At 43.0% G+C, this 13,024-nt stretch overlaps 1 protein-coding gene across 1 annotated transcript in view; it reads left to right on the forward strand.

Moving 5' to 3' along the window:
* LOC145393776 (synaptotagmin-5-like) overlaps nucleotides 1-12,395 on the forward strand; it is a 160,482-nt gene extending 148,087 nt beyond the window's left edge. Inside the window, exons 9-11 of the mRNA XM_080267826.1 lie at nucleotides 3,434-3,564; nucleotides 8,505-8,704; nucleotides 12,103-12,395. Of these exons, the coding sequence (XP_080123952.1) occupies nucleotides 3,434-3,564; nucleotides 8,505-8,704; nucleotides 12,103-12,220 (449 nt within the window). The 3' untranslated portion in view covers nucleotides 12,221-12,395. The remainder of the gene's footprint in view (nucleotides 1-3,433; nucleotides 3,565-8,504; nucleotides 8,705-12,102) is intronic.
* The last annotated feature ends 629 nt before the right edge of the window (nucleotides 12,396-13,024 follow it).

Genomic DNA, 13,024 nt, shown 5'->3' on the forward strand with positions numbered 1-13,024 from the left:
GTGGGCAGGACGGGCTTGGATGGTGGTGGGTTTAGGGGCAAAGAGGGGGCAGTATTCCCTGTGAGGACGGGATTTGTATGTGGTGTGGTATTGGCGCTGGGAAGGTTCTAGTCAAAGGGTTATCCTAGAAATCTGACGTGGGAGGAGATATGAGGCTAAGGGGTGAGGTGGATGGAAGGGAATGGTCAGGATGGGCGGGGCTGGTATTAGGTGGTGGTGCAGGGCAAGGATACTAAACCGTTTGGACATGGGCGTTTAGCTTGACTGGTATGGGCGTAGAGAAGAAGTAAATCAGAGCGTTGTCGAAGAAGAAGAAGAAGAAGGATGATGATATTAATAATAATAATAATTATTATTATTATCATTATTATTAATATAAAGAAAGAGGAGGCTTATGGTTATGATCAGGAGGAGGAGGAAGAGAAGAACAAACATCCTCGGCAATAACAAGCTTCCCGTTCTCACCTACCGGGTATCAAGTGACCTTAGATAACCTAAGATAACCTACACAGGCGTACTGAATGGGTTAAGGAGGACTGTCTAGTAATCCTCTAATCAGATCTAGGCTGTATAAGACCGTCTAGTGGGAAGCTTTATACATTGAATTACAGTAGCTGGACTCAAATGACTTAATATCGTAGAGAGGGAGAGAGAGTGTGTGTGTGTGTGTGTGTACTGATGGATGGTGACGCTAGTTCAGTGTTAGAAAAACATGCGAAAAAGCAAATTCTTATGCTCTGCTGCATTCTCTGTCTGTCTGTCTGTCTCTCTATCTCTCGTCCCTTTAATTTTAACCTCGTTGTTCCTTCCCTCCCTCCCTCCTCCTCCTCCTCCTCCTCTATCATGTTGCCATCTTTTCCTCTCCATCGTTTTTCCTTGTCTTCATTTATTTTCCCGCCTCCCTCCCTTAATCTTTCCTCTCTTCTCCCTCTCATCTTTCCTTGTCTGTTTTTTTTTTTTTTTTTTTTTTTTTTTTTTATCTTTTTCCTCCCTTTGCTTCCCTCGTCCGCTCTTCGCCTTCTCCTCTCACCTTCACAGTCTCTCTCACCCTCTGTCTCGTCATCCTCCTCCTTCTCCCTGCCATCGTTGCCTCTTCCTCTTTCAATACTCAGTTCCTGTTCCGTATCACCATCTCTCCTTTACTTTATCCTTCGCACATCGTACCTCCGTCCAGTCCTCTCACCATCTTCTGCCCATCCCTCCCTCCTTCCTTCATCTTCCTTCCTTCCCTCCCTTTTTTCATCTTCCCTCCTTCTTTTCCTCTTCTTCTTCATCTTCCCTCCCTCCTTCCCTCTCTTCCTTCATCTTCCCTCCTTCCTTCCCTCTCTTCCATCATCTTCCCTCCCTCTCTTCCTTCATCTTCCCTCCCTCCTTCCTTCTCTTCCTTCATCATCCCTCCCTCCTTCCTTCCTTCCCGTCCTTTATTTTCCTTCCCGTTCTGTCATTATTGTCTCCGGTTACCCGCCGCCATAGGGACAAGGTTAGGCTCTGAGTGTGTTAGTAAAGTTGTGACGGATGATCACGTAGCAACACTGGGGAATACAGGCGAAAGTTTGGTGGCAATAACACACACACACACACACACACACACACACACACACACACACACACACACACACACACACACACACACAAACCCCATCAATACAGTAACGCTTTTATGACACCTTTAATTCAGGATATATATTGCGAACTGGAGGGCTTAGATATTGTCTTCATTAATTTGTCTGACATTATCAAGAAGAAACTAAATAAAATAAGATAAAATAAAATAAAATCCATATTCACGGGGTTAATTTCTTTTGCCTCTTGCTGGTCATGTTTTTTTTTTTTTGGTACCAAGGCCTTCATAGCACCGGCCACTCTTCTTCCTTGAGCCACTTTATTTTTCAGGTCCCTTTTGTGCAGCCTCTCTCTCTCTCTCTCTCTCTCTCTCTCTCTCTCTCTCTCTCTCTCTCTCTTCTCCTCCTCCTCCTCCTCCTCCTCCTCCTCCTCCTCCTCCTCCTCCTCCTTCTTCTTCTTCTTCTTAGTCAAGTGCCTCTTCATTCACCACCAGATCACACTGTAACTTTCTCTTAACAACTTGATTACACCCGCGCTGGCGATAAGGAGAGTCGGGTATTGCATGCTCGGTGTGTGTCTGTGCGATGTGAGGTTGAATGATGATGGTGATGAGATACAACTACTATTACTACGACTACTACTACTACTAGTAATAATAATAACAATAATAATAATAGTAATGATAATAATAAAAAAAATAATAATAATGATACAACAATTAAAGAAATAAAAGTGTATACCCACGCATATAATAACAGAGTAGCAACACCCCCCTCCCCTTCCTCCACCCTCCTACGACACCCACACGAGACTATAACCCGTAATTAATGTGTGGTGCTAACGAGGCTGGCAGCACATCACAACACATCACCATACATCACAACACATCACAAGAGGGCCAGCGTGCGTCACAGTGCTGCATTAGTCGTGTTGTTTGCATCACGCTCACGCACTTTGTTTATGCAGAACGACACGGCTGGCGGAGCGATGGTGGTGCAGGGATAGGGGGATGGGAGGAGGGGATAGGGAGGAGTGAAAGAGGGGTGGATGGAGGAAGGGGAATAGGGTGGAGTGAATGAGGGATGGAGGGAGGAAGGGGGATAGGGTAGAATGATTGAGGGATGGAGGGAGAGAGGATGGAATGTAAGTGGTGGAAGGAGAGGATAGAATGGGGTGCTAAAGAGTTGGGGGAAAGGTATTAGGAAGGAATGCTTGAAGGATGGAGGTAAGGGAAAAGGAAGGAGTGATTGAGGGATGGCGGGTGAGAACAGTATGGAGTGATAAAGAGATGGAGGGAAGGAAAGGGAGGAGATAGGATGGAGTGGTAGAGGGATGGATTGAATTAAGGAGGAAGGGGAAGAAGATGGATAGATAGATGGAGGAAAGAAGAGGTATACGATGGAGTGACAGGAATGGAGGGGGGGAAGGAGGGAGGGAAATCTGAAGAAGTGATATGGGGATGGAGAGAGGGGAGTCGAATGGAATGATGAAGGAATGGAGGGGAGGAAGGAAGGAAGGAGGGGGATTAGGATGGAATGATGGAGGGAGGGAAGGAAGGAGGTGAATCTAATGTAACAGTAGATAATGTAGGCAGAAGGAGGGAAGGGGTTAATAGGATGAATTGATAGAGGGATGGAAGGAAGGGAATAGGGATGGAGGAAGGTGAAGGGGGTGGCCTGGGATGTATGTACAGGAGTAGAAAGAAGATATACTACGTAGGTGAAAGTCGCAGTACAGGAAATATGATAATGCTAAGATTTGGTATGATCTATGGATAGTGGATAAGATTCTGTATGACCCGTATATCCGTGTATAAAGATAAAATTCCGTATGACCCATTTTATTGACGTAACTGTCCTTTCCTCCCCAGATCCGTACGTGCGTGTTCTCCTCATCAGCGGGTCGGGGCGTGTACTAAAGAAGAAGAAGACGACGTGGAGGGCGAGCACCACGTCACCTGTGTGGAATGAGACCCTTATATTTGACCTCGCCCAGTCACAGGTCAGTGTGGGTGTGGGAAGAGGAGCTGAGGGTGTGGGGGTATAGGTGTTGAGGTGTGTATTCATTCTGGGTCAGGAGTGTGGATGTGACTGTAGACTTTGTGGGTGTGTGAGAGTGAAATTGTGTGTGTGTGTGTGTGTGTGTGTGTGTGTGTGTAGTAGAATTTGTGAGTGTGTGGGTAGAATTTGTGAGTGTGTGGGTAGAATTTGTGGGTGTGGGTAGAATTTGTGGGTGTGGGTAGAATTTGTGGGTGTGGATAGAATTTGTGGGTGTGTGGGTAGAATTTGTGGGTGTGTGGGTAGTATTTGTGGGTGTGGGGGTAAAATCAATGGGTGTGAGGGTAGAATTTGTGGGTGTGAGGATAGAATTTGTGGGTGTGGGTAGAAGTGTGTATGCAGTCATAGGCCAGTGTGGGTGTGGGTTTATGTTTCAGAGTGTGTTGCCATTAGGTATGTGTGGGTGTGGGTTTATGTTTCAGAGTGTGTTGCCATTAGGTATGTGTGGCCATGAGTGTGGGTGTGTAGGTATGTGTGTAGTTATGTGTGGAGAAGTTTGCGGTATGTGGTCAGGCAGTGAACGAAAGAGAGAGAGAGAGAGAGAGTAATGCTTGTATATATTAAAAGTTTCAAAAATACTACTAGCATCTTTCAGGAGCATACTCGTAAATTAATGTAGCTCTCTCTCTCTCTCTCTCTCTCTCTCTCTCTCTCTCACACACACACACACACACACACACACACACACACACACACACACACACACACACACACACACACACACACACACACACACATATGCTGGTACTGGTGGGTGCCCTCACGGGGTGGCATTGGTGTATCCGGTGGCCTCTGCTGCCCGGTAGAACAAAATCTCTCTCAATTACCCATACTGTAATCACTGTCCCTCTATTTGTCACACAACTCTACAAACTCCACTGCCATTACTATCCCGCAACTCTTTCCATATCCCCCGAAAAGTGGATGGTGGGCTGCTGGAGAAGGGAACTTAAGCCTGCAGTCCACAGAGCATACATCCACATAATATTAAAGCCACAGTAACAATATCTCTACTTTCTTTTCATTCCTCATCTCGTCTTTATTGCCATGCTTTCCACCTAATCTCATTTTTCCTGGCACGCACATCCCTTTCTTAATTTGTTACATATTATCTCCTGTATTCTCATGTCTTCACTTCCTCTTTCCTTCCCTTTGTTATTTATCTTGACTTTTTTCATTATTCCTGCGCATTTTTCTCCTCTTTTCCTCCATAGTTTCTCTTTCCTCTAATTTCCTTGCCATGTATTACTTCCTATTCTTCTTTTATTCTATTTCTCATCCCCCTTTTTCACATATTCATTATATTCTTGTCCAGTCTTCTCCTCTGCTTCCCGTATTTCTCCTTTTCCTTCTTTTCTTCTCTATTTTCTCTTCTACTTTCCATTCTCATACTTCTGCCATCTCATCATTGATCACTCGTTTTTCTCTTATACATGCCCTTCTCTTCATTTATTCCTTCTATTTTCTTTCAATTTTCCCAGGTGTTCTGTGTCTCTCCTTTAATTTTACTTTTTTCTTCCTTGTTCTTTTATGTCCATTTCTTGTGGTTCTGTATTTTTTTCTCTCTCTCGTCTACGGTGATTTATTAATACTTCCTCCCTTCTTCTTGTTTATTCTTTATTGTGTTTCCTTTTTCTCAGTTTATCTCTCTACCCCTCTCCCGTTCTTCAATTCCAGTCTCTGTTCTCCTCTTTCCAACTATCCTCTTTCCTCCCCCTCTGTCGCATTTTCTCTTCCTTCTCCACTCTCATGTTCTCTGTCTTCGCATTCTCATTGCATCTTCCGTGTTAACTCTCCTCTCCGCTTCTCTCCCTCTCCTTTCTTCTCTTCTCTTCCTTTTCACTCTTCTGTACCCTCCTCCTCCATTCTCCTCTTCTCCCTCAGCTCTCTTCTTTCATACTATCCCTTCTCCTCTGTTCCTCCTCCATTCTTCTTTTCTTCTTGCACTCTCCTCTTTCCTCCCTCTTCATTCTTCTCTTTTCTTCCTTCTCCACTTTCCTTTTCCACTCCTTTCACCTCTTCTCATTTGTCGCCACTCTCTTCTTTCACACCCCATTCTCCTCTTATCTTCCTTCTCCACTGTCATCTTCCTTTCCTCCTCTTTCTCACTTCCTCCCCCCTCGTCACTCTCCTCTTCCCTCTCATTTTTCTCTCCCTCACCACTCTTCCCTTCCCACGCTTTCCCTCCCTGTTACTTTTTCCTGTCCCTTCGTCTCTCCTCAACACCACCCTTCCCATCCCTTTCCCTTTCTATTCCTCTCCTTCCCTTCCCTTCCCTTCTTTTCCCTTCCCTTCCCTTCCCTCATCTCGCAAGCATTCCATCTGTATTTGAGTGGGTGATGCTTTGGCAATCAGGGTAATGCGTGGAGACAGCCCCTGCAGCGGAGTAGCCTGGGAAATAATGCGTGTGTGACGTGAAACAGGCTTGTGCGGAAAATGTCTGCCAACCTGCATGTGATTTTACGGTTATTTGATCCACCAGTTTGAATTTGCATTGTTTTGATATCCAGTGTATTATCTTTGCATCCATAATCCCGCCTTCCCCCCCCCCCCCCAAGGCTGGCTGAGGTACGGTACGGAATGCAAAAAGAGAAAAAGCATGATAGAAGAAAACTAATTAATAACGTGCACAGTCAATTGGCCAGAGTCTTAATAAAGGATGAGTTAAAACTGTTGCAACGAAAATTAAGTCCTACATCTGTTTCTTGCTCGAGCCTGTAATTCATCTCGTTACTCACTGATTGTACGAGTTAGTCAGCAGTCCACCCCTCCACCACTGGGCCTCCACCTCCACGATAGGGAATGCTACTTGGCACACTCCTACAGGGTTATGACCTGAAATGATATGGTGGGCCTGAAAGGGCTTGAAAGGACCTGAAGACATGAACCAGAAACCATTGCACCGATAGCACTGTTTTGAGGCATTTGGACGACTTGAATAGGAATAGATTGACTTCAGTGGATCTTGATGGAGCTGAAATAACCCTAATGGACCTCAAGATAGCCGAATGGATCTAACGGGACCTAAATTGATATAACTGGCCCAGACCTGACTTGAAATGATTTGTAATTATCTGACTGGGCCATACTGGAGGCTAGCAATAAACCCCCACTTACCCCTCTGATGTAAACCCTTATAAGGCTGCACCGGACGTCTATCAATCTATAGCCAGACGCCATAACCCCTTAAAGGTTGGTCGTTTGTTATTAAGTTAGTTGTTTTACGGGGAGGGACACTAACCCTCCACCAACCCACTTGTTGGCACGTAGGGGACACATATGGGTTGGTTCTATGGTTACCGCCCAGCGTCGTAAATGGTTTTCTGGCGTACAGGAGACCGTTAGGCTTGTCAGTCAGTGTAAACCCACCTGAAAAGGAAAGAGTAATAAAATGTGACAGGAAAGATGGAAGAAATAGGAAGAGAGGAGGACAAACACAGAAAAAGAATGATAAAGTAGAAGGAAGAAGTTGGAAGCACTATATTAAGTGAGTGGATGATGGTCGCCACCACCAACCGTCATTTTTTTGTATGGTTGACAGTCAGTTTAGTAAATGGTTATCTGGGCTACAGGAAACCATTTAGCTTGTCACTCAGTGTCGAGTTGCCTGAAGTTAGCATCACAAATGAGTGGATGAGGGGTGATACCTCATTATTATTATTTTTTCTTTTAATTATTATTATACTCAGTCATCATCATCATCGTCATTGTCATCATAATCATCATCACCGTTATTATTATTTATTATTATTATTATTATTATTATTATTATTATTATTATTATTATTACTACTACTACTACTACTACTATTACTGCTACTATTACTGCTACTACTACTACTACTACTACTGCTACTGCTGCTGCTACTACTGCTACTACCACTACTACTACTACTACTACTACTACTATCATTCATTTTAACTTTAACAGTACACTTAATCAAGTACTCTACATTACATACCAAGTGCGTTCATCACTGGAGACCCATGGACGTGAACACCTGTCATCCCCATCCACTCTCCTATCCCCTTCCCCTTCGACTCTGCTCTACCTTGCTATCCATTCTCCTCTTTCATCTCCACTCTCGACTCTCTTTTCCTCTTCCTTCTCTACTCTCTTCTCCTCTTCATTCTCCACTTTCATTTTCTCTTCCTTCTTCACTCTCTTTTTCTTTTCCACTCTCTTTTTCTCTTCCTTCACCACCCCCATTTTCTCATCCTTCTCCACTATTTTTCTTTTCCTTCTCCGCTCTGTGTTTCTTTTCCTTCTCCACTCTTTCTCGTTCTTCTCCACTCTTTCTCTCATCTTTCTCCACCCTCTTTTTCTCTTCCTTCTCCACTCTCTTTTCCTCTTCCTTCTCCACCCTCTTTTTCTCTTCCTTCTCCACCCTCTTTTTCTCTTCCTTCTCCACCCTCTTTTTCTCTTCCTTCTCCACTCTCCCTCTCTCATTATTGGAATGTTGACCTGAATCATTATGTCGACGAGCAGTCCGAGTTAATTGTCGAACTTTGACTTAAATAAATGCTGATTAAAGTTTTGTGTGTGTGTGTGTGTGTGTGTGTGTGTGTGTGTTGTGTGTGTGTAAATAATTGTTAGCCTTGTCAGCATTTTGGTGAGTCGAATTGATGATGATGATGATGATGATTATTATGATTATGATTATTAGTGTTAGTATTATCATGTGTTTTATAAAATGTGTCTCTCACCAAACTGTCTATCTGTTTGTAGTTGGAGCATATAACGTCCTTGCTGGTGGTGCGCTAGCTTTCACAACTAGACTTGGGTCCCGCGTCCAGTTATGCCTCTAGCTTTCTTACTATTGCTACCTCATAAATGCTTCTTACTAAATACTCTAACAAAATGCTCCGTGTGTCTGTTTGTAGGTGGAGCATGTAACGTTCCTGCTTGTGGTGTGTACGCGGCCACAACTCCCCTTGGGCGCCACGTCTAGTGATGCCTCTCAACACTCCACCTCATCGTGTAGTGACGCTGGCAGTGAGCTGGCCGCCACGCTAGCACCCCCTGATTTAGCACCGTCACCGTCACCCAGCCACGACCAGAACCAAAACAAGAAGCACGACAGGTGAGTCAAGATTTTTTGTTACCCCGATCTTAGAATATAATGTAAAATGAGTTTGTTAGATTAGGAACAGAACATGAGCAGGTTATTAGAGAAGGATATATAGCAACATACTCCGCCACGATCAAAACAAGGACAAAAAGCATGATACCTGGGTAAAGAATAGGTTTGTTAGTAAAGGAATAGCACGAAACAAAACAGGTGGGCAAAGCAGGTTAGTAAAGGAATAGCACAAGATGTATCAGACATAGGTAAAGAATAAGTGGGTTAGTAAAGGAATAGCACAACAAGTGTAAGACATAGGGAAAGATTAGGTGGGTTAGTAAAGGAATAGCACAGGAAGCAAGACGGGTGGGTATAAAAGTAGTGGGTGAAAGGATGTGCGGGTGTAAATGAGGAGTGTAAAGTACCAACAGGTAGAGTAGACATAAGAAGACTTGGAATGAAATCGTACAAAATCGCCTCAGTGCTATGTGATTGAGAAGAGACGTTGCCAGAATCATGTATGGAAATCCGTCATCAGGTAAACAAGGCTGACAAGTGTAAACAGGAACAAAGGACATAAAGATACGAACAGAAGAAACACACTTGTCTTAGTCTGGGCGCATAGGAACTGGGTCATTTCTGGCTGAAGGGTTACAGTGAGGTGGGTAGCCAAGTAGCACCTTATCCTCACGTACCCCCACCTGGTACCAATTCCTAACTCACCCCACTGTAACTCGTCAGCCAGAAATGACCTAGTTTTTGTGCACCAGGGATAAGGCAGCGTCTGCTTCCTTTTCTCCGCACCTGTACAAAACGAAGCGAAAACGAAACGATCTAAAAAGAGAAGAAAATTGAGTTAGCAGAGGAACATGTTTTACCCTGGAACCAAAACAACAAGGAAGGGAAGTAGGGAAAAGAAATTATTTTATCGCAGAACAAGAAGCAAAATAAGTTGGTAGAGGATTATGTTATGCATCAGCTAGTTCTGAAGGAGGGCAAAATAATAGGTACTGTTTAGGAGTATATTTTATCCCTGAACTAAAACTAAGTACAAGTTAGGTTGGTGCAGGAGTGGGTTTTGAACCTGAATATGAACAGAAGCAGGGGAGATTGATGTAAATATAAATCACCTGAGGGCAGTAGTAATAAGCAAGGTGGTATGAGTACACACCAAGGAAACAAGCTTCGCCGTGTATACAAGAAGCAAGTGTGGTCATTAGATACCCAGATTTTACTCCATTGAAACCATGAACGGTAAATTAAAAAGGTAGTGTCTTAGCAACCCACCCTCCCTTGTTTATTTATTTATTTTTACTATACAGAATGGCCATCTTGGGTTGGAACACAAATTTCCATCTACACGGAATTGTACGGACAGGGAAAACAGTTCGCCCAGTATTTAACTTCATCTGTGTCTTAATTTTCGTCTGCTGGCTGATATTTTTGACCTTAGAGGCGTGATATATTTTTATAGACAATCCCCTTTTAAATAATGCATTTAGGAAGGTGATAGATAGTCCTTAAGTTTGAAATGGATGCATTGGAAGTAATAGAGTGTTTTGCCCCTGCATGTAGAGTACAATAATTTTTAACGCCTAATTTACAGCACTCACTTGATTTGGAGATTATAATGATAGTCTGAACACCTTGAATCTGGTTCTCTGTTATCTCTGTTTTTGTTTTTTTTTTCTTGGAGGGAACACTTTGCTGGCTCCTGGCCTTTGGTTCCTTCTTCCTTGCATTAAAAAAAAAAAAAAAAAGCCAGACGGAAATATTGTCGTGGGAATGAGGAATAAACAGTATTAAAAAACTCATAAACTGGAACCTAGCCTGAACACTGCAACAAATACGCTGCTGGGCCGCCTACCTGCACCGCCATGGATTGCCTTTGAGCGAAAACATTCAGAGTTGTCCAATATCATCAGATTTATCCAGTGAATACTTGTGAATAATATTGTATGGTGGGCCTCTTGGTCGTTTCACTGGATTCACATATTTACGTGCAGTCAGATCAGATTAGGTTCAGATCCTATTCGGTCCTCTCGGGCTGCTCCTTATTTACTTAGGTCAGCTTGAGTCCATTCAGACCTAATCACATCCTTTCACATCAGCTGTTGTCAGTTAGGTTCAGTCAGGTCTTTCACATCCATTAACCCCTTCAGTCCGGTGTTGTATATTCATCTCCGGACGATATAGCTTTCATAAATCCCGTCAGTACGAGAAACCTTTCTTAAGTAGAAGAAAATTAGTCAGGTGCAGCAAACATAAACGAAAAACTACATTAGCCAGATTCGAAGCTTTAAGGTGTAGTTCGGTCATATTTTGTGCATGCAGCTCACGTCAGTTATACTTGGATCCCCTTATTCAGTCGGGTCAAGGTGCTGTAGGTCCGTCCAGGCCACCTCGAGTTCAGTTTGGTTAATTATAATTCTATTCACATCAAAATAGAAGCATCAGGACAGCTTACAAAAGTTCTGTAGTAATTTTATGTCATTTCAACCAAGTTCAGACCAAATAAATCAGTTCGGGCTCATTTCGGTTTATTTCTAGTCTGATTATTTCTTGGTTGCTGAAGTCAGAGTATATTAATTAAGGAATCAGTTCGGGACAGGTGACACCATGTTTGCAGTATTCATGCTGACCTGTAGTCCTTTCATGCCTCTTCAGGTCCATCCATCGGATCCATTTATTCAGCTACTGATTCTTTGTATTTCAAGCATATGTATATATGCAAAGGATGATCAACAGAATGTAGTACTCCTCCTGTTCCTTTTGTTGACGTCTTTAACCCTTTGGCCTTTTCAGCCAGATGCCTTCGACTGACGACACTAACCTGCCAAGGCTCAACTGTTCACTGTCATTGGTCTAGGCAAGCCAAATTTTAGTGTGCATTTGTGAAGGAAATTAGTAATAAATATTCATGTTGGCTAGGAAGTGGGTGAGAGTGAGTAGTGCGTATGGTTTAACTCCACCACTAACGCGTTAAGAAAAAAAAAAAAGTTATCATTATTCATCTCGATATAGTTCTTCCCACAAGTGGCGTAATGGACTCCACTCAGTGGCATCACGATGCAGAAGAATAATGCTTTATACTGGTACACCTCTCAATAAAAATTACCACACCACTACAGTTCAGTGGTTATTGAAAAGAGCAAGTCACTCGGATATAGGTGTATATATTATGCTGGTACCTCAAATTATATATTTATCCTTTTTGGAGATAGAGAGGGAGTTGGAGGAGGTATGCAGGTTGCCTGCCCTCCTCCGTTTGGGGGATAGGGAGAGAGCTGAGAGATGTTTATATAACCAGGCAGCAGACCCACCCAGTTATATTGATGCTACTAGGGGAAGGCAGTCGTCTCCAGCACCGCCACATAAGTGAGTATAATTATGTAATGATGTATTTCCGCCAACAGATACCTGGGTAAGCTTGCCCTCGGGTGCGGTGTGCGGGGTCCGGAAGCGCGGCAACACTGGATGGCCATCATGGCGGCGCCAAGGAAAGTTGTTTCACAGTGGCATGCTCTCAAGTAGTGCATCCTGTATGTCCGAACCTACTTTGCTAAAAACTATACAAAAATAATGGTTAAGGTGTATATTATGTATAACAAAAATATCAGTAGATATACTTCACGATGTTAGGCTGGTAGTGTTGTGCTCCCACGCCTATTTTAGAATAAATATATATATATTTATATTTTCACTTTTAGTGTCACTAGGGTTAATGGCATAGAGAAATGTGAGGTGCAGAGGTATATTGTATGTATGTATACATTGATTAAACACTACTTCCATATCATTTACATAATATGATTTAACATGTCATATTCATTTCACATTCCCTGACGTACTCAAGGATATCAATAAATAACTCGATAACAGTGAAATACCTTATCTGAACTAACTGCTGTAACTCAATCAGGATCTAGCTTCACATTATGTTGTACTTGGTGTGTACAATAGGTGTTAAAAAAATTGTATGGCCTGATTGAATTTATTTTTTCCTTACTATGCCATAATCGGATATTTACGAGCAGCATGCCAATGGCAGACAGAAAGACATGCAGCAGGCCTGCCAGCTGTAAGTACTTTGAAATGTAGATTATGAAAAAGATCAATTTATTCACCGTGTCTGGTAATTCTTGCTCTGCCGACTATTACAGTTAAAATATAGCCAAATGTTAAAGATTACCTTCAGTGAGTTGCTTTTGTATATATTACTTCCCAGAGGAGATTTAGAGATTGCAGTTTTTATGTCGATTCTCCGAGCTGGGTTGGATGGTTCGTTGACAGGGAGTGAGGAAGGTGGAGATGATGCATATCCTGTGTATACCGTGA

Source organism: Coenobita brevimanus, chromosome 25 (assembly GCF_032717465.1).
Source record: "Coenobita brevimanus isolate Jiangsu-jjx chromosome 25, ASM3271746v2, whole genome shotgun sequence".
Lineage (NCBI taxonomy): Eukaryota > Metazoa > Arthropoda > Malacostraca > Decapoda > Coenobitidae > Coenobita > Coenobita brevimanus.